At 47.9% G+C, this 24,418-nt stretch overlaps 1 protein-coding gene across 2 annotated transcripts in view; it reads right to left on the bottom strand.

Moving 5' to 3' along the window:
• Positions 1-14,288: 14,288 nt before the first annotated feature.
• The window catches only part of TTLL11 (tubulin tyrosine ligase like 11), a 172,741-nt gene continuing 162,611 nt past the window's right edge, over positions 14,289-24,418 (bottom strand). For both annotated transcript variants that reach the window (XM_088453581.1, XM_088453582.1), the window contains one exon: positions 14,289-21,674. In XM_088453581.1, coding sequence (XP_088309707.1) covers positions 21,382-21,674 — 293 coding nt within the window. In that variant the 3' untranslated portion in view covers positions 14,289-21,381. The remainder of the gene's footprint in view (positions 21,675-24,418) is intronic.

Genomic DNA, 24,418 nt, shown 5'->3' with positions numbered 1-24,418 from the left:
AGTATGTTTCCCTCTTACTCGTATCCCACCAAGACAAAGTCGACTGGAAATAATGAACTCAGCTCTGTACAGCACAATGCGGAATACAGAGCAGGGAAACTGTGCTTAAAGGGAAATCGGCACAATCTGCAAGTACTGGAGAAGAATTTAAATTCACCCTGAAAATGATATACTACTGTGATTGTAAATGTGTCACCGGATATTAGTTAGATCTGGGGTTGGTGATTTAGCCAAGGGTCAGAGAGACAGAGGTCAGGAATCAGAGGAGAAGACTGCCAGAAAGCCAGGGGTCAAGCCACATGTCATTAGGCCATTCCTTGATGCAGGTATACACGGATGACATGATCAACGGGCAGCAGGTAGTTAACTGAGCCTGTGGTTCACTGTGCAGTTGGCCGTTCAAGTATCAGATTTCTCCTCTTCATAGGCATGAAACACCCTGTGCCTGCAGCATTGGAGCATCTGCACCATATCGGAGAACTGTGATCCCAAACAGTGATCCCTGCGATCAGTGATCCCTGCATGATAACTATGAGGCCTTCAGGGCATATGAAACCTGCAGAGCAGGGTCAGTCAGGGATTGCACCTGTACAGAACAGGGCACCTTCATTGGCCGGAGAAGTGACATCCTCTGTGTATAATTATCTGTCCACTCTCAGAGTCAAGTAAACTGTATTTTACTTAACAGGACACCTACAAAAAAATGGGCAAGAGAAGCGACTGTTCTGGTTGGGTTCTTTCCAGTGATCCAGAAATGGAGATACTGGAATGTCAGAGGCTCCAGGATTCACCTGTTACTTTACGGTCAATGTTGCTTTGGCCTATAAACAAACATCTTTCCTTGGAGACAATTTAGTGCACATTGGATGAGAGCTGCCATGAATACTGTAGAGGAGAGTACCCTGACTCAGCTGCCCTGCATACTGGAGAGAGGAGAGTGCCCTGACTCAGCTGCCCTGCATACTGGAGAGGAGAGTGCCCTGACTCAGCTGCCCTGCATACTGGAGAGAGGAGTAACCTGACTCAGCTGCCCTGCATACTGGAGAGAGGAGTAACCTGACTCAGCTACCCTGCATACTGGAGAGGAATAACCTGACTCAGCTGCCCTGCATACTGGAGAGAGGAGTAACCTGACTCAGCTGCCCTGCATACTGGAGAGGAGTAAGCTGACTCAGATGCCCTGCATACTGGAGAGAGGAGTAACCTGACTCAGCTGCCCTGCATACTGGAGAGAGGAGTAACCTGACTCAGCTGCCCTGCATACTGGAGAGAGGAGTAACCTGACTCGGCTGCCCTGCATGCTGGAGAAGAGTAACCTGACTCAGCTGCCCTGCATACTGGAGAGGAGAGTAACCTGACTCGGCTGCCCTGCATACTGGAGAGAGGAGTAACCTGACTCGGCTGCCCTGCACGCTGGAGAGGAGTAACCTGACTCAGCTGCCCTGCATACTGGAGAGGAGAGTAACCTGTCTCAGCTGCCCTGCATGCTGGAGAAAGGAGTAACCTGACTCGGCTGCCCTGCATGCTGGAGAGAGGAGTAACCTGACTCGGCTGCCCTGTATGCTGGAGAGAGGAGTAACCTGACTCGGCTGCCCTGCATGCTGGAGAGAGGAGTAACCTGACTCGGCTGCCCTGCATGCTGGAGAGAGGAGTAACCTGACTCGGCTGCCCTGTATGCTGGAGAGAGGAGTAACCTGACTCGGCTGCCCTGCATGCTGGAGAGAGGAGTAACCTGACTCGGCTGCCCTGCATACTGGAGAGGGGAGTAACCTGACTCGGCTGCCCTGCATACTCTAGAGAGGAGTAACCTGACTCGGCTGCCCTGCATGCTGGAGAGAGGAGTAACCTGACTCGGCTGCCCTGCATACTGGAGAGAGGAGTAACCTGACTTAGCTGCCCTGCATACTGGAGAGAGGAGTAACCTGACTCAGATGCCCTGCATACTGGAGAGAGGAGTAACCTGACTTAGCTGCCCTGTATACTGGAGAGAGGAATAACCTGACTTAGCTGCCCTGTATACTGGAGAGAGCAGAGCACCCTGACTCGGCTGCCCTGCATACTGGAGAGGAGAGTAACCTGACTCAGCTGCCCTGCATACTGGAGAGAGGAGTAACCTGACTCGGCTGCCCTGCATGCTGGAGAGGAGTAACCTGAATCAGCTGCCCTGCATACTGGAGAGGAGAGTAACCTGTCTCAGCTGCCCTGTATGCTGGAGAGAGGAGTAACCTGACTCGGCTGCCCTGCATGCTGGAGAGAGGAGTAACCTAACTCGGCTGCCCTGCATGCTGGAGAGGGGAGTAACCTGACTCGGCTGCCCTTCATACTCTAGAGAGGAGTAACCTGACTCGGCTGCCCTGCATGCTGGAGAGAGGAGTAACCTGACTCGGCTGCCCTGCATGCTGGAGAGAGGAGTAACCTGACTCGGCTGCCCGGTATACTGGAGAGAGGAGTAACCTGACTTAGCTGCCCTGTATACTGGAGAGAGAAATAACCTGACTTAGCTGCCCTGTATACTGGAGAGAGGAGTAACCTGACTCGGCTGCCCTGCATACTGGAGAGAGGAGTAACCTGACTCGGCTGCCCTTCATACTCTAGAGAGGAGTAACCTGACTCGGCTGCCCTGTATACTGGAGAGAGGAGTAACCTGACTCGGCTGCCCTGTATACTGGAGAGAGGAGTAACCTGACTTGGCTGCCCTGTATACTGGAGAGAGGAATAACCTGACTCGGCTGCCCTGCATGCTGGAGAGAGGAGTAACCTGACTCGGCTGCCCTGTATGCTGGAGAGAGGAGTAACCTGACTTAGCTGCCCTGTATACTGGAGAGAGGAGTAACCTGACTTAGCTGCCCTGTATACTGGAGAGAGGAATAACCTGACTTAGCTGCCCTGTATACTGGAGAGAGGAGTAACCTGACTCGGCTGCCCTGCATACTGGAGAGAGGAGTAACCTGACTCGGCTGCCCTTCATACTCTAGAGAGGAGTAACCTGACTCGGCTGCCCTGTATACTGGAGAGAGGAGTAACCTGACTCGGCTGCCCTGTATACTGGAGAGAGGAGTAACCTGACTTAGCTGCCCTGTATACTGGAGAGAGGAATAACCTGACTTAGCTGCCCTGTATACTGGAGAGAGGAGTAACCTGACTCAGCTGCCCTGCATACTGGAGAGAGGAGTAACCTGACTCAGCTGTCCTGCATACTGGAGAGAGGAGTAACCTGACTCTGCTGCCCTGCATACTGGAGAGAGGAGTAACCTGACTCGGCTGCCCTGCATGCTGGAGAGAGGAGTAACCTGACTCGGCTGCCCTGCATACTGGAGAGGGGAGTAACCTGACTCAGCTGCCCTTCATACTCTAGAGAGGAGTAACCTGACTCGGCTGCCCTGCATGCTGGAGAGAGGAGTAACCTGACTCTGCTGCCCTGCATACTGGAGAGAGGAGTAACCTGACTCGGCTGCCCTGCATACTGGAAAGAGGAGTAACCTGACTCGGCTGCCCTGCATGCTGGAGAGGGGAGTAACCTGACTCGGCTGCCCTGCATGCTGGAGAGGGGAGTAACCTGACTCGGCTGCCCTGCATGCTGGAGAGAGGAGTAACCTGACTCGGCTGCCCTGCATGCTGGAGAGAGGAGTAACCTGACTCGGCTGCCCTGCATGATGGAGAGAGGAGTAACCTGACTCGGCTGCCCTGCATGCTGGAGAGAGGAGTAACCTGACTCGGCTGCCCTGCATGCTGGAGAGGGGAGTAACCTGACTCAGCTGCCCTTCATACTCTAGAGAGGAGTAACCTGACTCAGCTGCCCTGCATGCTGGAGAGAGGAGTAACCTGACTCGGCTGCCCTGCATACTGGAGAGAGTAACCTGACTCTGCTGCCCTGCATGCTGGAGAGAGGAGTAACCTGACTCGGCTGCCCTGTATACTGGAGAGAGGAGTAACCTGACTCAGCTGCCCTGCATACTGGAGAGAGGAGTAACCTGACTCGGCTGCCCTGCATGCTGGAGAGAGGAGTAACCTGACTCGGCTGCCCTGCATGCTGGAGAGAAGAGTAACCTGACTCGGCTGCCCTGCATGCTGGAGAGAGGAGTAGCCTGACTCGGCTGCCCTGCATGCTGGAGAGAGGAGTAACCTGACTCAGCTGCCCTGCATGCTGGAGAGAGGAGTAACCTGACTCGGCTGCCCTGCATGCTGGAGAGAGGAGTAACCTGACTCGGCTGCCCTGCATGCTGGAGAGAGGAGTAACCTGACTCGGCTGCCCTGCATGCTGGAGAGAGGAGTAACCTGACTCGGCTGCACTGCATGCTGGAGAGAGGAGTAACCTGACTCGGCTGCCCTGCATGCTGGAGAGAGGAGTAACCTGACTCGGCTGCTCTGTATACTGGAGAGCACCCTGACTTTGATGCACTGCATACTGGAGAGCAGAGTACCATAACTCAACTACCCTGCATACCGGAGAGCGGAAAGTACCCTGTATACTGGAGAGAGCAGAGCACCCTGACTCGGCTGCCCTGTATACTGGAGAGAGCAGAGCACCCTGACTCAGCTGCCCTGCATACAGGAGAGAGCAGAGCACCCTGACTCAGCTGCCCTGTATACAGGAGAGAGCAGAGCACCCTGACTCAGCTGCCCTGTATACAGGAGAGAGCAGAGCACCCTGACTCAGCTGCCCTGTATACAGGAGAGAGCAGAGCACCCTGACTCAGCTGCCCTGTATACAGGAGAGAGCAGAGCACCCTGACTCAGCTGCCCTGTATACTGGAGAGAGACTGGATATAGGTTTTTGAGATAACCTTTATCTATAGGTTATTATACAATTAGAATACTACTACTCCATTTATGTAAACCACACAACATATTCTAGATTATCTTCTTGTCATCTCCATGGTAGTTGAGTGTTCAGGCCGCCTACAAAGAATAGTGCATGTGGCAATGACCAAATGCTGATTATCAGAAAGACAGAGCATTAAACGTCGGTATTACCTGTCACTATGAAGCTGGACAACATCTTAAAGGTATAGTTTATTTCTACTTTCAGACATGCAGGGAAACTGTAAATGGGATAATATCTAGCGACGGGTAATGCTGCCTGTGACAGCTGCAAAGAGCATTGAAATTCATAACGTCTGAAGTCCAATTCCAGCAGAAGTCAGTGTAGGACATCAATCATAAATGAAAGAAACAGTGAGCTATTTTCTGGGAGCACGGTGCCAATCACAAGAGAAATGTCACACGTCAGACAATGAGAACTTGCTATTTTTCAAATGTATTACAAATTTACAATGGAAGTGTAAAGAGACCGAGCCCTCCGGCTTCATCGGCTCTGACAGGAGCGATACTTTGTCCTTAGTGCTGCAGCCTAAGCAGGGCAGGCGAGGGGGGCTAGGGGGCAGACTAACCTGCTGATTACATCAGCACTACAGGGCTTCACAATGGACGACTCCATACATATCCAGATTCATTTTCTAGACTGTACGAGTTATTATTCTATTCATCAGTCTGCATAATGTTACCATTATCCCTGATCTATCTCCCAGACGTCTCCTGGTGGGGGATGGGAGTAGTAGCTGCCGGAGAGAGGCTGAGTGCCATGACGCAGGTGACAATCTTCAGGTATCCGAATAGCATCTAAGCACAGAAGTACAGAATGTGTGTGTGGAATAAAACCTATATAACATATAAACAATGTCAGTAGGAGAACTGTACATCCTTTTCATTGAGCGTTCAGGCTGTTTACTAGCCACTTATATATATTGCGAAGTCACTGACTCGGATCCATACACAAACTGCTCAGTTAGTGGTGGAATATGTTATAAACTTATCAGAAAGATTTTTTGCACTGTTCTCACTCTGCAGGAAAGGGCCAAGTGCAAAAGTAATCCTGGTCTTGTCCAACACCTGCAAAATTCAGGCATGATACTGTGACTGATGTGGACTGGTCTTGCTTCTGCCATAAAGCTGCTTAAATAGGCCTGAACCTGTGGTAACAGGCCACATGTCATTAGCCCATTCCTTCATGCAGGTCTACACAGATGAAATGATCACTGGGCAGCGGGTCCTGAACACAGCCTGAGGCTCAGGGCCTGATTCAGAGCCGCTCGTAAGCGGCCGCTCGTTCGCTCCGAGCGATGTTCGCACATCTGCGCATGCGTATGGGTCGTAATGCGCATGCGCCAACCAGTCATTGCGGTCGGAAATCGAGTGCTCGCAAAATAGCGAGTGCCTGCTAATTTGAGTGACAGGATGAGGCGTTTGTGGGTGGTAACAGGGGAAGGTGCTTGAAAATGCGGAGTGGTGATCCGAATGCAGGCGTGCCAAACGGTCAAAACGAGCGTTTTAAGGGTGTGCATAATTAACAAAGCAGCGTCATCGACCACGTCACTTGGTTGTTTCTTAGCCTGAACTGTTCGCATGATTGCCGTAGGAAAATCCAACCACAAGCACTGCGAGCAGTTCAGACGCCTTTCAATGTACTCGATTAATCAAATAAATAGCGGAGATGACGTAGGATGCGAGCGGCCAGGGGGCGTCTCTACAAAATAGCGAGCGCATGTTTCGTTCGCTCGCTCAGACATAGAGGCGTCAACAGACCGAGCGCTCAATTTAAATATCCGGCCCCTTTTTCTGAACGAGCGAGCGCAAATAGCGTCCGGCTCTGAATCAGGCCCTCAGTGTGCAGAGGCTGCCTGAGACTAACGGTGCATACACACGATCAGATTTCCTGTCAGATCTGAACGATAACGATTGTAAAAATCATTCAATCATTCATATCTGTAAGAAAATCTGACATGTGTGACTGCAACGATGAACGATGCGCGTTCCCGCAGGTCAGATAACGATATCTAGCATCTGATGTGTTTGCAGTCAGATTTGGACGATTCCATTCACTTTAATACTGTCTGAAATCGTTCAAATCGTTGGTAAAATTGTTCAAGGGCCATATTCAATATGGGGCGAAAAGTCAGTTATCGGCAATAATTTATCGCTGATGACGTCATTTTCGCCTATTTCCAATATCCCCGTATTCAATTTCATTGACTTTTCGTCTGTGCGAAGAGTCAATGTAAAAAAAACGGGGATCATTTTTCGCTTGCCTTTAGCAGGCGAAAAAAAGGGCAGAATTGGGGTTTAGGGGTGCAGGCTTAAAAAAAAAAGTAGCCTGCACCCCTGGGAATGGTCCCTAAAAATAATCTGTGTGTAAAAAAATAAAAAATAAAGACATCCCAAAAAATTAAAATTTGGGGGGTTTAAAAAAAAAATAAAAAATAGGGATCGCACTTCTAAATTAGCGGAATGGAGTCCAGAGGGGTTCCCTTATATGCGGCAGGTGTTTTCTTCATTACGGGAGTAGCGGCAGGTACATTTGTGCAGAATTTTTTAAAATAATTTAAGGGACTTAAAGATATGCTTGCACCCATTTTCAAGTACCCCAAATTTGATGGGCATAGTTATTTTCCCCAAAAAAACTTCTAAATGCTCTTCTGCATCACCATCTTCCAAGCCGCAATTATGCACCTGCCGCGGCTATTTAAAAACAGACTTTCTTCAGCAGGCAAAAACGGGGGTACCCAGAGTGATCCCCCATGTATGGACATCTTTAGGGGGGCCTAGGATTATTTCCCGAAACTTCCCGTGTTTTTTTTTTTTTTCGCGGATCCAAGTTTCGCCTGTTCCCGATTTCGCCTACATTGAAATTGAGTACAGGGAATAGCAGGCACGCGTGCGATACTTTTCCGCCTGGAAAACAGGCGAAGGAGGCAAAGTCCAGCAGGTGAAAAGTGTGGACTTTTCGCCCCAAATTGTTCAATCATTCAAATTGTTTGTAAAATCATTCATCTGACATATCTGACCGTGTGTATGCACCATCAGAGTTGGTCGTTCAAGTTCTAGATTTCTCCTAATCCTCAGCATGAAAAACCCTGTGCCGGCAGCATTGGGCCATGTGCATAATCAGTGTCACAGAAATGGTGTGATGCCAAATAGTGATCCCTGCGTGATAACTACGAGGCCTTCATGCAGTGGTGTATCTATAATGGGGGCAGTGCGTGCGGGGCACACGGGCCCCCCGGGGGGCCCGCACCGCACACATAGCACCCATATTATGTTAGACTTGCCTGTCCGTTGTCCCACATTGGGTGTCTGCGCTGCTCAGAACACCGGAAAATGGCCACCGCGGCCATTTTCCGGCGTTCTGCGCCTAGACTCCAGGCACATTCTAGTGCCCGGAGTCTACTAAGGCTCCGGTGGCTGGCTAGCCGCGTCAGTCTGCTGCGGGCCACCGGGGAGAGAGGAGGGGGCCCCGCACGGGGAGTGCACACAGGCTCCCTCCTCTCTTAAGACGCCCCTGCCTTCAGGCATATGAAACCTGCAGAGCAGCGTAAGTCAGATCAGTACAGGACAGGGAACCTTTACCGGAGAAGTGACGTCCTCTGTACCGAATTCTCTCCACTGTCAGAGCTAAGTACACTGTATTCCCCTCACCAGGGGTGTAGTAGGTTCAAATCCCGACAGCGGCAGCCCGGCAAGGGTGAAGATCCCGATCGTCCCTAAGGTAAGTATCGCTAACCTAATTCTACCCACTAACCCTCCCTTAGGGGTGCCTAACCATAACCTCCCCCCAAGTGCCTAACTCTAACCCCCCCTTCCCTGCTGCCTAAACCCAAGTCCCCCAGGGGGGGTGCCTAACCTTAACCACCCCTTCTCCTAGCCTAAACCTAACCCTCCCGGGGAGGGGGGTGCCTAACCCTAAGTCCCCCTGGGAGCCCTAAACCTAACACTCCCGGCGGCTGTCCGCGCCCGGCTTACCTTCATTCGGTACGGCGTATGGTTAATGACAGGCTTCGAGTTTTCGCCGCCTGTCATTAGTATCACGCCGGGATTAGAGAGTCTGGAAGCCGGCGGTCGGCATTTAGACGTCGGCTTCCAGGCTACATCCCCTCACCAGGACTCCCACAAAAAAGGTGCAACATTGACTGTTCTGGTTATTATACAATATAATATATTTTCATTGCTTAGATCTTATGAATTGAAGCAATGAATGCAATCTTTTTATTAATTAGTTTACAAAACCTTGAGATTACTACTTAGAAGTGGGTGAGGGATCCTGGCGGTCAGAATCCCGACAGGGTTAGGATAACAACACCTGTCTGCAAGTATCCTGCCCCTCCCTCCCTGCACCCTAACCACCCCCCAAAGAGCCTAACCCTCCCCCTAGTGCCGGCATTCTGGGCTGCTGGCACCCCAACAGCCGGGATTTCAGCTAGAGGTGGGAGAGTCATTAAACGTGTAGCGGGTACAGAGTAATGGATCATTTTCTCAGTTCCCTCGTTCCTCATCCCACATGCAGCTTCCTGGGAGTCACTTCATCTCGTACAGTTACATCACAGAGAAGGGGTAGGCAGAGTGCAGCACGTCAGCTGCTGTGGAACTATACATACCAGCATGCCCTGCCACAGATTTGCCATTCGAGCATGCTACAACTGTGGCATGTCATGCTGGTATGTATAGTTCCACAGCAGCTGCTTCCCCAGGCATAGAGTAAAAGAAAGCTTTGAGGAGATATTTGCGGCCAGACAATGGGGATATTCTGGGCATGCCGGCCCTTTGTCACCTCCATGGTAGTGAATGTAGTGCAGTGTCATCCTCAGACGTGGTAGTGAATGTGGTGCAGTGTCATCCTCAGAGGTGGTAGTGAATGTGGTGCAGTGTCATCCTCAGACGTGGTAGTGAATGTGGTGCAGTGTCATCCTCAGATGTAGTAGTGAATGTGGTGCAGTGTCATCCTCAGACATGGTAGTGAAAGTGGTGCAGTGTCATCCTCAGAGGTGGTAGTGAATGTGGTGCAGTGTAATCCTCAGAGGTGGTAGTGAATGTGGTGCAGTGTCATCCTCAGAGGTGGTAGTGAATGTAGCGCAGCTTCATCCTCAGACGTGGTAGTGAATGTAGCGCAGCGTCATCCTCAGACGTGGTGGTGAATGTAGCGCAGTGTCATCCTCAGACGTGGTAGTGAATGTAGTGCAGTGTCATACTCAGACGTGGTAGTGAATGTAGCGCAGTGTCATCCTCAGACGTGGTAGTGAATGTAGTGCAGTGTCATCCTCAGACGTGGTAGTGAATGTAGTGCAGTGTCATCAGACGTGGTAGTGAATGTAGTGCAGTGTCATCCTCAGACGTGGTAGTGAATGTAGCGCAGTGTCATCCTCAGACATGGTAGTGAATGTGGTGCAGTGTCATCCTCAGAGGTGGTAGTGAATGTGGCGCAGTGTCATCCTCAGACGTGGTAGTGAATGTAGCGCAGTGTCATCCTCAGACGTGGTAGTGAATGTAGCGCAGTGTCAATCTCAGACGTGGTAGTGAATGTAGCGCAGTGTCATCCTCAGATGTGGTAGTGAATGTAGCGCAGTGTCATCCTCAGACGTGGTAGTGAATGTAGCGCAGTGTCATCCTCAGACGTGGTAGTGAATGTAGCGCAGTGTCATCCTCGGACGTGGTAGTGAATGTAGTGCAGTTTCATCCTCAGACGTGGTAGTGAATGTGGCGCAGTGTCATCCTCAGACGTGGTAGTGAATGTAGTGCAGTTTCATAGAACTGTTTTTTTAAAGTTTGCGTAGTATGAGAAGATTAATGCCAGAAATATTCCACTTTCCCCCCAAAGTTTCCACTGTCGTTCAGTCTTTACAATCAAATATGTATAGTTTATAAACCAGCACAGATTGTAATTTCACGGTTTCCTGCTGATCCCCTCTAGGACATCACAATGAATCGAGAACTACAAACATAAGTAATGACACTTTTTACCGTTTCATATCCGATACACAAACTGCCCAGAGGACGCGGCTGCTGCCAGGACGCGGCTGCTTGACTTTTATCACCCTCTACAAATGAAAAAATAAGATGCTCAAAACTATATAATACCAGCTAACATCTCTAACTGGGCTCCGTATAACAGAAACCAACACTGGAGCTGTGAGTTTGCAAAATATCACTTTAAGGGGCCTATGTATCAAAGCTAGAGGTGACATAAAATTGTGAAATATAGATCACCAACCAATCAGCTCCAAACTATCATTTCTTCAACACAGCCTGCAAAATGTAAGTTAGAAGCTGACTGGTTGGTGATATATAGCTCACAATTTTATCTCACATCCAGCTTTGATACATATGCCCCTAAATGTAAGCTGTTGTTCTGATACTGACCCCCAACTGTCACTACGCAATTACAGCACAGACATAAACAACTGGGAATAACTGGAAGCCATCACCAGACACTAAAATAAAATTAGGATTGTAAACGGAAAAAGGAACCGAAATATAAAAGGAGAAAGTCACAGGTGGTGAGGTCATAAAGAACGGGAGAAAACTTTAGTTTAACGTGACTTACTTTTTCAATAGACTGTATTCATTTTGCCGACAAACGAGAGGTAGGGATAAGGGGGCAACCATTGTCTATGAGTAAGCATTCTAATATTACCATGCTAAATACAGCAGCTATGCAAAATTTCCATTAATATTACAGACCTTGGGTCTTAGGGGGTCATTCAGACCCGCTTGTGAGCGGCAGTACGCTCGCAAGCGGGTCGATGTTCCCCCACTGCGCATGCGCACGATGGAGGGAGCTCCGTCGTGCGCATGCGCGAGACCCGGCGAGCGACGGGCTCTCCATCGTTCTGGGTCTCGCACCAAAGGTGGCGTGCTGTCGATGTTGATTGACAGCACGCCCCCTTTGGTGGGCGTGCCGGGGGCGTGCCTGCCAGACGGAGGCGTTCCCATGGGAACGCCTACCGTCTGAAGCCGGCCCCATTGACATCACTAGTGATGTCAGTGGGAGTGATTTTGGCTCTGATAGAGCCAAAATCACTCTAGGGCTTGCGGCAGCGAGACCCTACCGCAGGGTCTCCGTCGCAAGCCCGATGGTCGCGATGGTCTTGTCCATCGCGACCATCATCATGGACGCTCGCATAAGCTGTGGGTGGTCACCCACAGCTATGCGAGCGTCCAGGAGGACGCTCCATTTTCATGGAGGAGGGCCCTGATTCAGAGCGAGCGCTCTGGTCAGAGGAGGGCCCTGATTCAAGACCATCGCGACCACCATCATGGACGCTCGCATAAGCTGTGGGTGGTAACCCACAGCAATGCAGGCGTCCATGAGGACGCTCCTAAAACAGGTAGGAGGGCCCTGATTCAGAGCGAGCGCTCTGGTCAGAGCGTTCAGCTCTGAATCAGGCCCTTATTCCGCTTAGGACAGAATTGCATTGGTGCACTCAAGCAGCTTAGTAATTCCATCCTTGCAATTATGGTAATGCAGCAGGGGCCATCACGCTTCCTAGATCCATGACTTTTCCGAGCTGCGTTGTACAACGCAGCATTGGATAATCTGTGAGAACATTGGCCAGCTAAGTGACCCATGGGATTCTGCACGCCGGCCACCGCAGATAAGAGAAAGAGGCCAGGAAATCTCTGTCAGCCGCTGGAGAACCTGGTCCCTGCCCTCCCCCCCCCCAATGTCCGCGACACACATCTGGGGTTGGAGGTCAGGTGTCTTGTTAGTACAGGAATGGCCAGGAGGGGTTTAAGAGCCCAGTACTGAGGGTTCCTCATCTTGGCCTAAACCTTTTAGGAGGAGGTCTCAGGGTAGCTAATCCAGGAAGACCTGATGCTCGTTGGCAGACCTGGACTATTTTAAATATAGGACCCCATATCATTTTCTAATTAGCTACAATTAAGCCCCTGGCTGCAGAGGACTGTGTTTACTGTCTGATACAATCTGTGTAATGCTGGGTACAACAAAAGATATAATGTGAGTGCATCCGCTGGTGTGTACACCCAATATGTCTGTGAACGACGTCAGCTCTGCAGCCAAGCCGATGCTGTATGTGTGTATAGGGACGTCCTGCCTTTCATCCGTACTGGCTGCAGGGATTGCTTCACTGACACCTCAACTTAGCAGCAAAGTTAAATGCCCACCCAGCTGTGATGTCGGCACAGACATAGAGACGGGCTGATTGGTAAGCGTGTATAGCTTACCGCTCTTGCGGCAGATCGGTCACCGTCGTCTGTGTATACCCAGCATTAGTGTCATTTGCAATGCAGACAAATATGCTGACTTTTTTTTTAGGGGGGGTTGAATACTTTTGCAAGTCACTGCATAAATACGTCATTATGTTGTTTCTATTTCCACATCATTTGCTTGAACATTTCAGTGTAAACTAATCATTATTATATATTTAAATACTGTATCGTGCTGCAAACGGTCATGTAAATCTCCAAACTAACCTCGCCTTACATCTAGCAAGCACAGAAATCATTGACTTCTGCATTGTGGGGAGTATAGGAAAAAGGCGATTGGAGACTGGTTTTAGACTGTCCAAATTGCCTGAACAACAGTAAAATGAGTGAGACTTCCAGTGTATTTATATTGCTGGGAGTGACTCCAGCAAGCCCAGGCAGCCAGGGCACACAAGACCACTTCCACAGTAGTATTTCATTGCCTTGTTGCTAGCCCCATTGATAAGGATTTCTGTACCCCAGCCAATCACAAGCATTTAAACACTGCTTGCGATCGGTTGAGCTTTTCCCATTCATTTACATGGGAGATGTATTGCTAATAGGTTCCCTGCTCCCACTGAAACGCATTGCCTATTTAAATTAATAGGAGACATTGTGATTTTTGCTCATCGGTGTAAAACCACCCTGAATTGCAAATAAATAGATTTTTATTAATTTATTTACAGCAGTTTTTAATTTCTTGAAATGGACATTGGTTAGATGTTTTGAAAAAGCAGAAAATATCTTTGTTACCAAGAAAACCTATTTTGTCATATAATCGTCCCTAGTGGCCCGGTGGTCACTTACCTGCTCCGGGAGGCTGCTGCAGCTCTCATTCTGCTTCCCGGCGGTTATGTGACCGTCACTTCCAGGTCAGACTACCGACGGTGCAGCGTTTCGGTCAGTATTTCTCTATTATCTCTAACCCTCCCACTAGAGCCTAACCCTAATGTTATATGCACTGATTTTACTGCTTCTCCAATACTCCTCCCTTCTGAGAATGTCGGCATGTTGCTAGTCAACATTTAAACAATGTCCATATCATAAAACACAGTGGTGTCGACATTGTCATTGTCAACCTTTTGATTACGCCCCTTGTGAAAGTGCTTATTCTGCTACATTTATGTGACCTGAATTTCCTATTGTTATAGGAACAATTTCTGGTCAATTAAGGCGAAACAAGATGAAATAACACTAAGAGGACAGAAACCTGCGCTGAAAAAAGGCTAAGTCACTGCCGGACTTTGCACAAGTGTTTTATACCGTGATAAATGATGTTATAAATAAACACATTATTAATACAATGACAGATAAGTAAGCAATACGTAAAATGTAACACGTTACTGCATCCCTTCTGTAAAAGTCCTTTGATTGTTCTACAACAATTCTTCATTTTCTTCAGGGACAAATTGCACCGATGGAACTTGAGGCAAATGTGGGGTAATAAAAACTATTTTACCTCTACTACTAATTATAAAAAACAAATAAATAAAATACTAAATATCCTGCTATTAATGACCAATTTCAAGCAGAAAATAATTGTGTGTGTAAACAGGCGAGAGATTTTAGTTTTATACAACAGTATATTGCTAATGAAACGCGTCGTGTGTGTAATATGCATCGAGTGATGAGAATTGCCCGTAAATACCGTAGGACTTGCCTCTTGTCTCACAGGTAGTCGCAGCCGCATTTGGGGCCTGATTCAGAGCCGCTCGTGAGCGGGCGCTCGTTCGCTCCGAGCGATGTTTGCACAACTGCGCATGCGTATGGATTGTAATACGCATGCGCGAACCAGTCATTGCGGTCGGAAATTGTGTGCTCGCAAAATAGCGAATGCCTGCTAATTTGAGTGACAGGATGAGGCGTTTGTGGGTGGTAACAGGGGAAGGTGCTTGAAAACGGGGAGTGGAGATCCGAACGCAGGCGTGCCAAAAGGTCAAAACGGGCGTTTTAAGGGTGTGCATAATTAACAAAGCAGCGTCATCGGCCACGTCACTTGGTTGTCTTTTAGCCTGAACTGCTCGCAGTGATTGCGGTAGGAAAATCCAACCACAAGCACTGCGAGCAGTTCAGACGCCTCTCGGTGTACTCGATTAATCAAATAAATAGCGGAGATGACGTAGGATGCGAGCGGCCAGGGGGCGTTTTTTGCAAAATAGCGAGCGCATGTTTCGTTCGCTCGTTCAGACATAGAGGCGTCAACAGACCGCAAAGAGCGAGCGCTCTATTTAAATATCTGGCCCCTTTTTCTGAGCGAGCGCAAATAGCGTCCGGCTCTGAATCAGGCCCTTGGTTCTGTTGCGACAGTTATGTGACACAAAGATGGAAAGAAAAATGCGACACAACTGGAGTTCACATGGAGATCCGAGCCTGATGGGGGCACATCACGCCTGGGGGACGCTTGCTGCAACGTTTCCTCATTTGGGGTAGAAATATCCTCAGTAGGTAGTAACATTTCCATAATAAAACAGAAGGAAGTGCACAGAGCTTGGATAGGAAAGTGTTATTTACACACCGATGTTCCCTGAAGTCTATATAAACATATACACAAAGGTCTGCATCTGCCTCCCCAATTTCTTAGCCCATGGAAGACGAGCAGACAGGACTATTCTGCCACTAATTAAACATGTTTCCACTGACCTCACTGTTTAGGTTAGCTGCCTCTCTCTCCTAACGTGTCACTTACATTTTCCTTACTTACTGCTCCTCAGACATTTTATTACATATCCAACCCGCCTCACTAATAATCACAATTTACTGCCTCTCCAACATCTTCACGGCTCCTGTTAGTGATTCTACTGCTTCTCCTACTCTCCACCGGTCAGTGATATTACTGCTCCTCCAACCCTCTGCACTGCTTCTCCCAATGATATTACTGCTCCTCCAACCCTCTGCACTGCTTCTCTCAATGATATTACTGCTTCTCCAATCCTCTGCACTGCTTCTCTCAATGATATTACTGCTTCACCAACCCTCCACACTGCACCGGTCAGTGATTTTACTGCTCCTCCAACCCTCCACACTGCTTCTCCCAATGATATTACTGCTTCACCAACCCTCCACACTGCACTGGTCAGTGATTTTACTGCTCCTCCAACCCTCTGCACTGCTTCTCCCAATGATATTACTGCTTCTCTAACCCTCTGCACTGCTTCTCCCAATGATATTACTGCTTCTCCCTCTGCACTGATTCCCTCAATGATATTATTGCTTCTCCAACCCTCTGCACTGCTCCTCACAGTGATATTACTGCTTCTCCCTCTGCACTGATTAACTCAATGATACAGTATTACTGCTTCTCCAACTCTCTGCACTGCTCCTCACAGTGATATTACTGCCTCTCCAGAATCTTCTGCTTCTCCAACCCTCCACACTGCTTCTCCCAATGATATTACTGCTTCTCCATCCCTTTGCACTGCACCTCGCAATGATATTACTGCTTCTCAATCCCTCTGCACTGCTCTTGTCAGTAATTCTACTGCTTCTCCAACCCTCCACCGGTCAGTGATTTTACTGCTTCTCCCTCTGCACTGATTCTCTCAATGATATTACTGCTTCACCAACCCTCCACACTGCACCGGTCACGATTTTTTCTGATTCTCCAACCCTCTGCACTGCTCCTCTATGATATTACTGCTTCTCCAACCCTTCACACTGCACCAGTTACTGATTTTATTGATTCTCCAACCCTCTGCACTGCTTCTCTCAATGATATTACTGCTTCTCCAACCCTCTGCACTGCTTCTCTCAATGATATTACTGCTTCTCCAACCCTCTGCACTGCTTCTCTCAATGATATTACTGCTTCTCTAACCCTCTGCACTGCACCGGTCACGTTTTTTTCTGATTCTCCAACCCTCTGCACTGCTCCTCACAATGATATTACTGCTTCTCTAACCCTCTGCACTGCACCGGTCAGTGATTTTACTGTTACTCCAACCTCTGCACTGCTTCTCCCAATGATATTATTGCTTCTCCAAACCTCTGCACTGCTCCTCTCAATGATATTACTGCTTCTCCAACCCTCTGCACTGCTCCTCTATGATATTACTGCTCCTCCAACCCTTCACACTGCACTAGTTACTGATTTTACTGATTCTCCAACCCTCTGCACTGCTTCTCTCAATGATATTACTGCTTCTCCAACCCTCTGCACTGCTTCTCTCAATGATATTACTGCTTCTCCAACCCTCTGCACTGCACCGGTCACGTTTTTTTCTGATTCTCCAACCCTCTGCACTGCTCCTCACAATGATATTACTGCTTCTCTAACCCTCTGCACTGCACCAGTCAGTGATTTTACTGTTACTCCAACCTCTGCACTGCTCCTCTCAATGATATTATTGCTTCTCAAACCCTCTGCACTGCACCGGTCAGTGATTTTACTGTTACTCCAACCCTCTGCACTGCTTCTCCCAATATTACTGCTTCTCCAACCCTCTGCACTGCTTCTCCCAATGATATTACTGCTTCTCCAACCCTCTGCACTGCTCCTCTCAATGATATTACTGCTTCTCTAACCCTCTGCACTGCACCGGTCACGTTTTTTTCTGATTCTCCAACCCTCTGCACTGCTCCTCACAATGATATTACTGCTTCTCTAACCCTCTGCACTGCACCGGTCAGTGATTTTACTGTTACTCCAACCTCTGCACTGCTTCTCCCAATGATATTATTGCTTCTCCAAACCTCTGCACTGCTCCTCTCAATGATATTACTGCTTCTCCAACCCTCTGCATTGCTCCTCTATGATATTACTGCTCCTCCAACCCTTCACACTGCACTAGTTACTGATTTTACTGATTCTCCAACCCTCTGCACTGCTTCTCTCAATGATATTACTACTTCTCCAACCCTCTGCACTGCTTCTCTCAATGATATTACTGCTTCTCCAACCCTCTGCACTGCACCAGTCACGTTTTTTTCTGATTCTCCAACCCTCTGCACTGCTCCTCACAATGATATTACTGCTTCTCTAACCCTCTGCACTGCACCAGTCAGTGATTTTACTGTTACTCCAGCCTCTGCACTGCTCCTCTCAATGATATTACTGCTTCTCAAACCCTCTGCACTGCACCGGTCAGTGATTTTACTGTTACTCCAACCCTCTGCACTGCTTCTCCCAATATTACTGCTTCTCCAACCCTCTGCACTGCTTCTCCCAATGATATTACTGCTTCTCCAACCCTCTGCACTGCTCCTCTATGATATTACTGCTTCTCCAACCCTTCACACTGCACCAGTTACTGATTTTACTGATTCTCCAACCCTCTGCACTGCTTCTCTCAATGATATTACTGCTTCTCCAACCCTCTGCACTGCTTCTCTCAATGATATTACTGCTTCTCCAACCCTCTGCACTGCTTCTCTCAATGATATTACTGCTTCTCTAACCCTCTGCACTGCACCGGTCACGTTTTTTTCTGATTCTCCAACCCTCTGCACTGCTCCTCACAAAGATATTACTGCTTCTCTAACCCTCTGCACTGCACCGGTCAGTGATTTTACTGTTACTCCAACCTCTGCACTGCTTCTCCCAATGATATTACTGCTTCTTCAACCCTCTGCACTGCTCCTCTATGATATTACTGCTTCTCCAACCCTCTGCACTGCTCCTCTATGATATTACTGCTTCTCCAACCCTTCGCACTGCACCAGTTACTGATTTTACTCATTCTCCAACCCTCTGCACTGCTTCTCTCAATGATATTACTGCTTCTCCAACCCTCTGCACTGCTTCTCTCAATGATATTACGGCTTCTCAAACCCTCTGCACTGCTCCTCTCAATGATATTACTGCTTCTCAAACCCTCTGCACTGCTCTTCGCAATGATATTACTGCTTCTCTAACCCTCTGCACTGCACCTCTATGATATTACTGCTTCTCCAACCCTCTGCACTGCTCCTCTATGATATTACTGCTTCTCCAACCCTCTGCACTGCTCCTCTATGATATTACTGCTTCTACAACCCTCTGCACTGCTCCTCTATATTACTGCTTCTCTAACGCTCCACACTCCTCCTGTCAGTAATTTTACTGCTTCTCCAATTCTGCACTGCTTCTCTCAATTATATTACTGCTTCTTCAACCCTCCACACTGCTCCTGTCAGTGACTTTATGGCTTCCTCAACCCTCCTTATAATAAGCACAATTTACTGCCTCTCTGACATCTTCACTGCTCCTGTCAGTGATCCTATTGCTTCTCCAACTCTCTGCACTACTTCTCTCAATGATATTACTGCTTCTCCAACCCTCTGCACTGCTTCTCCAACCCTCTGCACTGCTCTCAATGATGTTACTGCTTCTCTAACCCTCTGCACTGCTTCTCTCAATGATATTACTGCTTCTCCAACCCTCTGCACTGCTTCTCTCAATGATATTACTGCTTCTCCAACCCTCTGCACTGCTCCTGTCAATGATCCTATTGCTTCTCCAACCCTCTGCACTGCTTCTCTCAATGATATTACTGCTTCTCCAACCCTCTGCACTGCTTCTGTCAATGATATTACTGCTTCTTCAACCCTCCACACTGCTCCTGTCAGTGACTTTATGGCCTCCTCAATCCTCCTTACAATAAGCACAATTTACTGCCTCCGACATCTTCACTGCTCGTCAGTGATCTTATTGCGTCTCCAACCCTCCTTACTGCTTCTCTGTGCTTGTACTGCTTCTCCAACCCTCCTTACTGCTTCTCAGGAGTGATTTTACTGCTTCTCCAACCCTCCTTACTGCTTCGCTGTGCTTGTACTGCTTCTCCAACCCTCCTTACTGCTTCTCTGTGCTTGTACTGCTTCTCCAACCCTCCTTACTGCTTCGCTGTGCTTGTACTGCTTCTCCAACCCTGCTTACTGCTTCTCTGTGCTTGTACTGCTTTTCCAACCATCCGCACTGCTCCTGTCAGTGATGTTACTGCTTCTCTAACTCTCCTTACAGTGATTTTAATGCCTCTCCCACCCTCCTCCCAATGATTTAATACTTCTCTAACATCCTTCTATCTCCTTTCAGTGATTATACTGCCTCTCCAACCTTCCTCAAAACCACTCAGTGATTTTACTGCTTCTCCAGCTTTCCTCACAGTGATTGAACATAATGCCCCAGTGGATCCAGATAACACAATTTCTGTCTTAAAGACCACTGAACCTCAAAATATAAGATTTCAGTTATGAACCATGAAAGGTAAATACACTGTTTAGGGTGAACCATTCCATTGCTGCACTGTTAAAAAGTCAATTATTATTTCCCTCTCCAACACAGACAGCTGAAGCTCACTCATAGAGTTAGGCTAGTGTCCTCATGAGATCTGATAGAGGTCACAGGATTGTACAGGCTTGTAAACTACTGTGACATCACTGGCCCCACCCTTATCCACACTGTGAGTTCCTGCGTAACAAGTCTTCCTAGCTGTCAGCCACTATCTGCTTGTTTAGATAGAGAAGCACCACCTCATAACAAGGCAGAATGACCGATAGCATGGTGGACACAACAACACTCCACATATATTATTTATATTCAGCCTGTCATTAATATTATACATTGACTCTATCTTATTAGGGATGGATATCGGAAGCCGATGGTTAGCAAACATCAATGTTTCCGATTCGATGGAAGCACTTTTTCCATTGAACACCGGGAATTCGATGGTTGCCAGCTATCGGATGCAGCTTTCCAATGCCCATCCGATGGCCGTGTGTGTGTGTGTGTGGGGGGTGGGGGGGCAATACACACCGCATAGCAGAGCAGCAGGTAAGCAGCAGCAGAATAGATGCCGTGTGCATGTGCACTGCATCTATTCTCAGTGTAGGGGGAGCCCATTTTGTAGAGGGCCGGGCATGCCCCCACAGTGACGTGGAAGGGGGTGCAGCAAGGCTCCACCCATTTTTTGGCCATGAGTATAACCATTGCGATAGTTATACTATCTAATGGTTGCGATGCGATGGCCTCAGGATTTGATGGCGGAAGCCCGGTTTCGTTCCGATATCCAGCCCTATTTCCTATATAAGAAGGTATAGTCACCAAGTAAATATCCATAGACTTCAGTAGTAACAGTGACATCAACAGGCTAGATGCAAGTAGTGCAATCATTGAAATATACAATACACAGACGTTTGCCTATTTGTGTTTGAGTACTTATTACCCACAAGGAGATTCATATCGTAGAGAGATTCCGAAGTGATACTTTCCCTTTCTTTAAGTAGATCCTGTGGCTTAGAAGTGACTCTGCTTCAAATTAATATAACGGAAAATCCAAGTAAACATATTGCGCTCTATTTAAGGAACCGTTATGTGAATATGCACATAGGTGGCGCTTAGAGTCAATGTCAGACAGGTAAGTTACAGGCTGTAACTCATGAATGCTGCAGTTTGTAGTCTGTGAGGTTGCAGGACGGGTGTGAGCGGTGTAAGAGTGGCGTATACGAGGTGACGTACACGTTGGTTTTGCGCAAGTTGCTGAGCGCGGTTCTCTTCTCCGCCAGTCCTCTGCTGCACAGCAGTCTCTTCTCATCGGCAGAGTCCAAGTGGCTTTCACAGAAGTCAGCCAGAGTCTGCACCTGCTCATGAAGAGGGAAACCTTTGAATCGTCTCTGCGCCAAGTGGAAGAAAGCCTCGGTGAACGCCTGAAGGCACATTCCTGGGACACCTGAAAATAAGAGAAAAAGGTGCTGAAAGCTCTCAGCTAGACTCAAATATTCATACGCTTGGCACGGCCCTGGCAGAGACCTCCCAGTAATGAGCAGGTATGCTCAAGGAAACTGTCGTTCCCATCACTAGTGGCTCGCGAGTGGGTTCTTGTAGCCATGCTAGCTGGGTTCTTGTAGCCATGCTGCTTGTGGTCTTCCAATATGGCAACAGCTCTGTAGCGAATGGCAGACGTCAAAGTATTCTATGTTCACAGTATTGGAGGCTTATTCATAAACAACATGCGATGGCCCCATTCAAATTATGTATCTGACAAAGAACGATTTGCAGACACAACTACACCAGAGCGAAAAGCTGTCCTGCGATCCCTAAGAGCCACCATTATGCAGCTAATTAGTTACAAAAGTTTAGACTGCTGAAACTGGGATTACTATATTAGGTACAATTAATATCTTTATTCGCTTCCCAGTTGGGTTTGTTTCTACATTTTTGATTAGCTGCATGGGTGGGTGGTTTTCATGCTGGGCCACTTCCCCCAATGTTTTTTGTTTTGCCGTAACTTTTTCCCTGCGGCACACATTCTAGCCCCGATTTTTGGGCTAATTCAGTTTATTCCCTTTTATTTTATGTTTCTGTATCTTTTCTTTATTTTTGTCCCCTTCTTTCCTGCCAGTCATTAGGAATCTAGACATGCTGCTATATATATTCCCTGCAAAAATGTGTGTTTTTCTAGCACCAAATGGTTAAATTGTATTAATGGCATACTCATGGGCTAAATTCCCCCTAATAAGAGGAGACTGGCTCTGGCTACTTTTCATCGGGAAAAAGCGAAGGTAATAGCTTCACAGGTAACGCATTTTTCTTCATCGACGTCCCCGGTGATCTGGGATTCTAGATACCCTGTCGTCTATTATGCCAACAGCCTTTTCAAACGCAATGGAGTGGCGATTCTATTCCATCGCTCGCTACATTTCGAACTCTCCTGCAAGATCGTAGACAGAGATGGCAGGTATCTAATATTAGTTGTGAAGTTAGGGGTATAGAGGGAAACCAAAGTCACTTCTCTGTCATCTAACACAAGACAAATACCTTTTTTTTAAAGAAGATGTTAGAAGCCCTCCGAAAAGTTCAAAAAGGTAACTTAAGTGATCGTAGGTGACTTTAACCTGGTCCGAGACATTAACATTGATAAATCAACTGTGGTGGGGACTACTGGATCGGGACCAGACCCCTCACTTGGTCTACGTCATTTATCAGAATTTGATTTATACGACGTATGGCGAATCCAGTCCCCGAGGGTTCAAGATTTTACATATTTCACAATTCTTACTCTCGGATAGATTTAATCCTTTTGGATAAATGGACTCTGTAGAACACTCGACAGTCTAAAATTGTTCCAGTGGTTTGGTCTGATCGTGCGGCTGTGACATGGACGTGGGATTGCGTTAGCTCTCGTTTCCCCCCCTAGACAATGGAGATTTCCCGACTACCTGTTGACATCTCCGGAGGCAACCACACCCCTATGAGATGCTTTTTCAACTTATAAGGCTACTAACTCCCCCCGAGGACACGGCGATTCCTACTTGTTGGTGCGCTCTCAGAGCAGTCTTGAGAGGAGTGGCTATTCAGACTGGCTCTAGACTAACAATGGGCCTGATTCAGAGCCGTTCGCAATTTGCGGTCGTTCGTTCAAAAACAAGGGGTGGCTATGCAAATGATCCGTTCGCAAATTGCAGTCTGTTCACACCTCTAAGTCTGAACGAGTGAGCAAAACATACGCTCGTTTATTTGATAAAAACGCCCCCTGGCCGCTCGCACCATACGTCATGTCCGCTATTTATTAGATTAATCGAGTACATCGTACAGCGTATGAACTGCTCGCTATTCTTGTGGTTGGTTTTTTCAACCGCTATTTTGCGAGCAGTTCTGAGTTAAAAAAAACCAAGTGACGTGGTCAATGACGCTGCTGTATTAATTATGCACTCCCTTAAAACGCCCGTTTTGACCTTTAAGCACGCCTGCGTTCGAATTCCACTCCCCCGTTTACAAGCACCTTCCCCTGTTACCACCCACATACGCCTCATTCTGTCACTCAAAATAGCAGGCACTCGCTATATAGCGTACAAACGATTTTCGGCCGCACTGACTGGTTCGCGCATGCGTACTAAAAACCGTACGCATGCGCAGATGTGCGAACATCGCTCGGAACAAGCGTACGGCCGCTAGCGAGCGGCTCTGAATGAGGGCCAATATCTTCAACATCAGTCTGACTTAGAATAGCGTTTAGCACACGTTGATCCTTTAATTCGTGCTCGACCATCCCGTCTCCTTAGGAGAGAGTTGGTATCCATTCAGAATCAGCTCCAAAAACTATTAATGACCCGTATGAGAAGTGCCCTGTATAAACTTCAACAGAAATTTTATACCTTCGGCAACAAATCGAGTAAATTTCTAGCTCGTAAGTTGCGTCTACGCCAAACACGAAATAGAATAAAAGTCATTGTTGCCCCAGATGGACAGAAGTTGCCCAATCCCTCGTCCATAGCAGATGCATTTGCCAGCTACTATGAAACATTATAGAATTGAAATAAAGATCCTAACACCCCACAACCCACGGATAATCTTGTCTTTGTTCCTTGAAAAACGACACCTTCCTAAATTGAAGTGCGATGAGTTGGAGTCCCTCAATGCCCCATGGTCTGAAAAAAAGATTTTAGATGTTATTAAAGCACTCCCTTTAGGTAA

Source organism: Taudactylus pleione, unplaced genomic scaffold, assembly GCF_031769625.1.
Source record: "Taudactylus pleione unplaced genomic scaffold, aTauple2 ptg000583l, whole genome shotgun sequence".
Taxonomy (NCBI): domain Eukaryota; kingdom Metazoa; phylum Chordata; class Amphibia; order Anura; family Myobatrachidae; genus Taudactylus; species Taudactylus pleione.
This window is presented reverse-complemented; position numbering and strand designations above follow the sequence as displayed.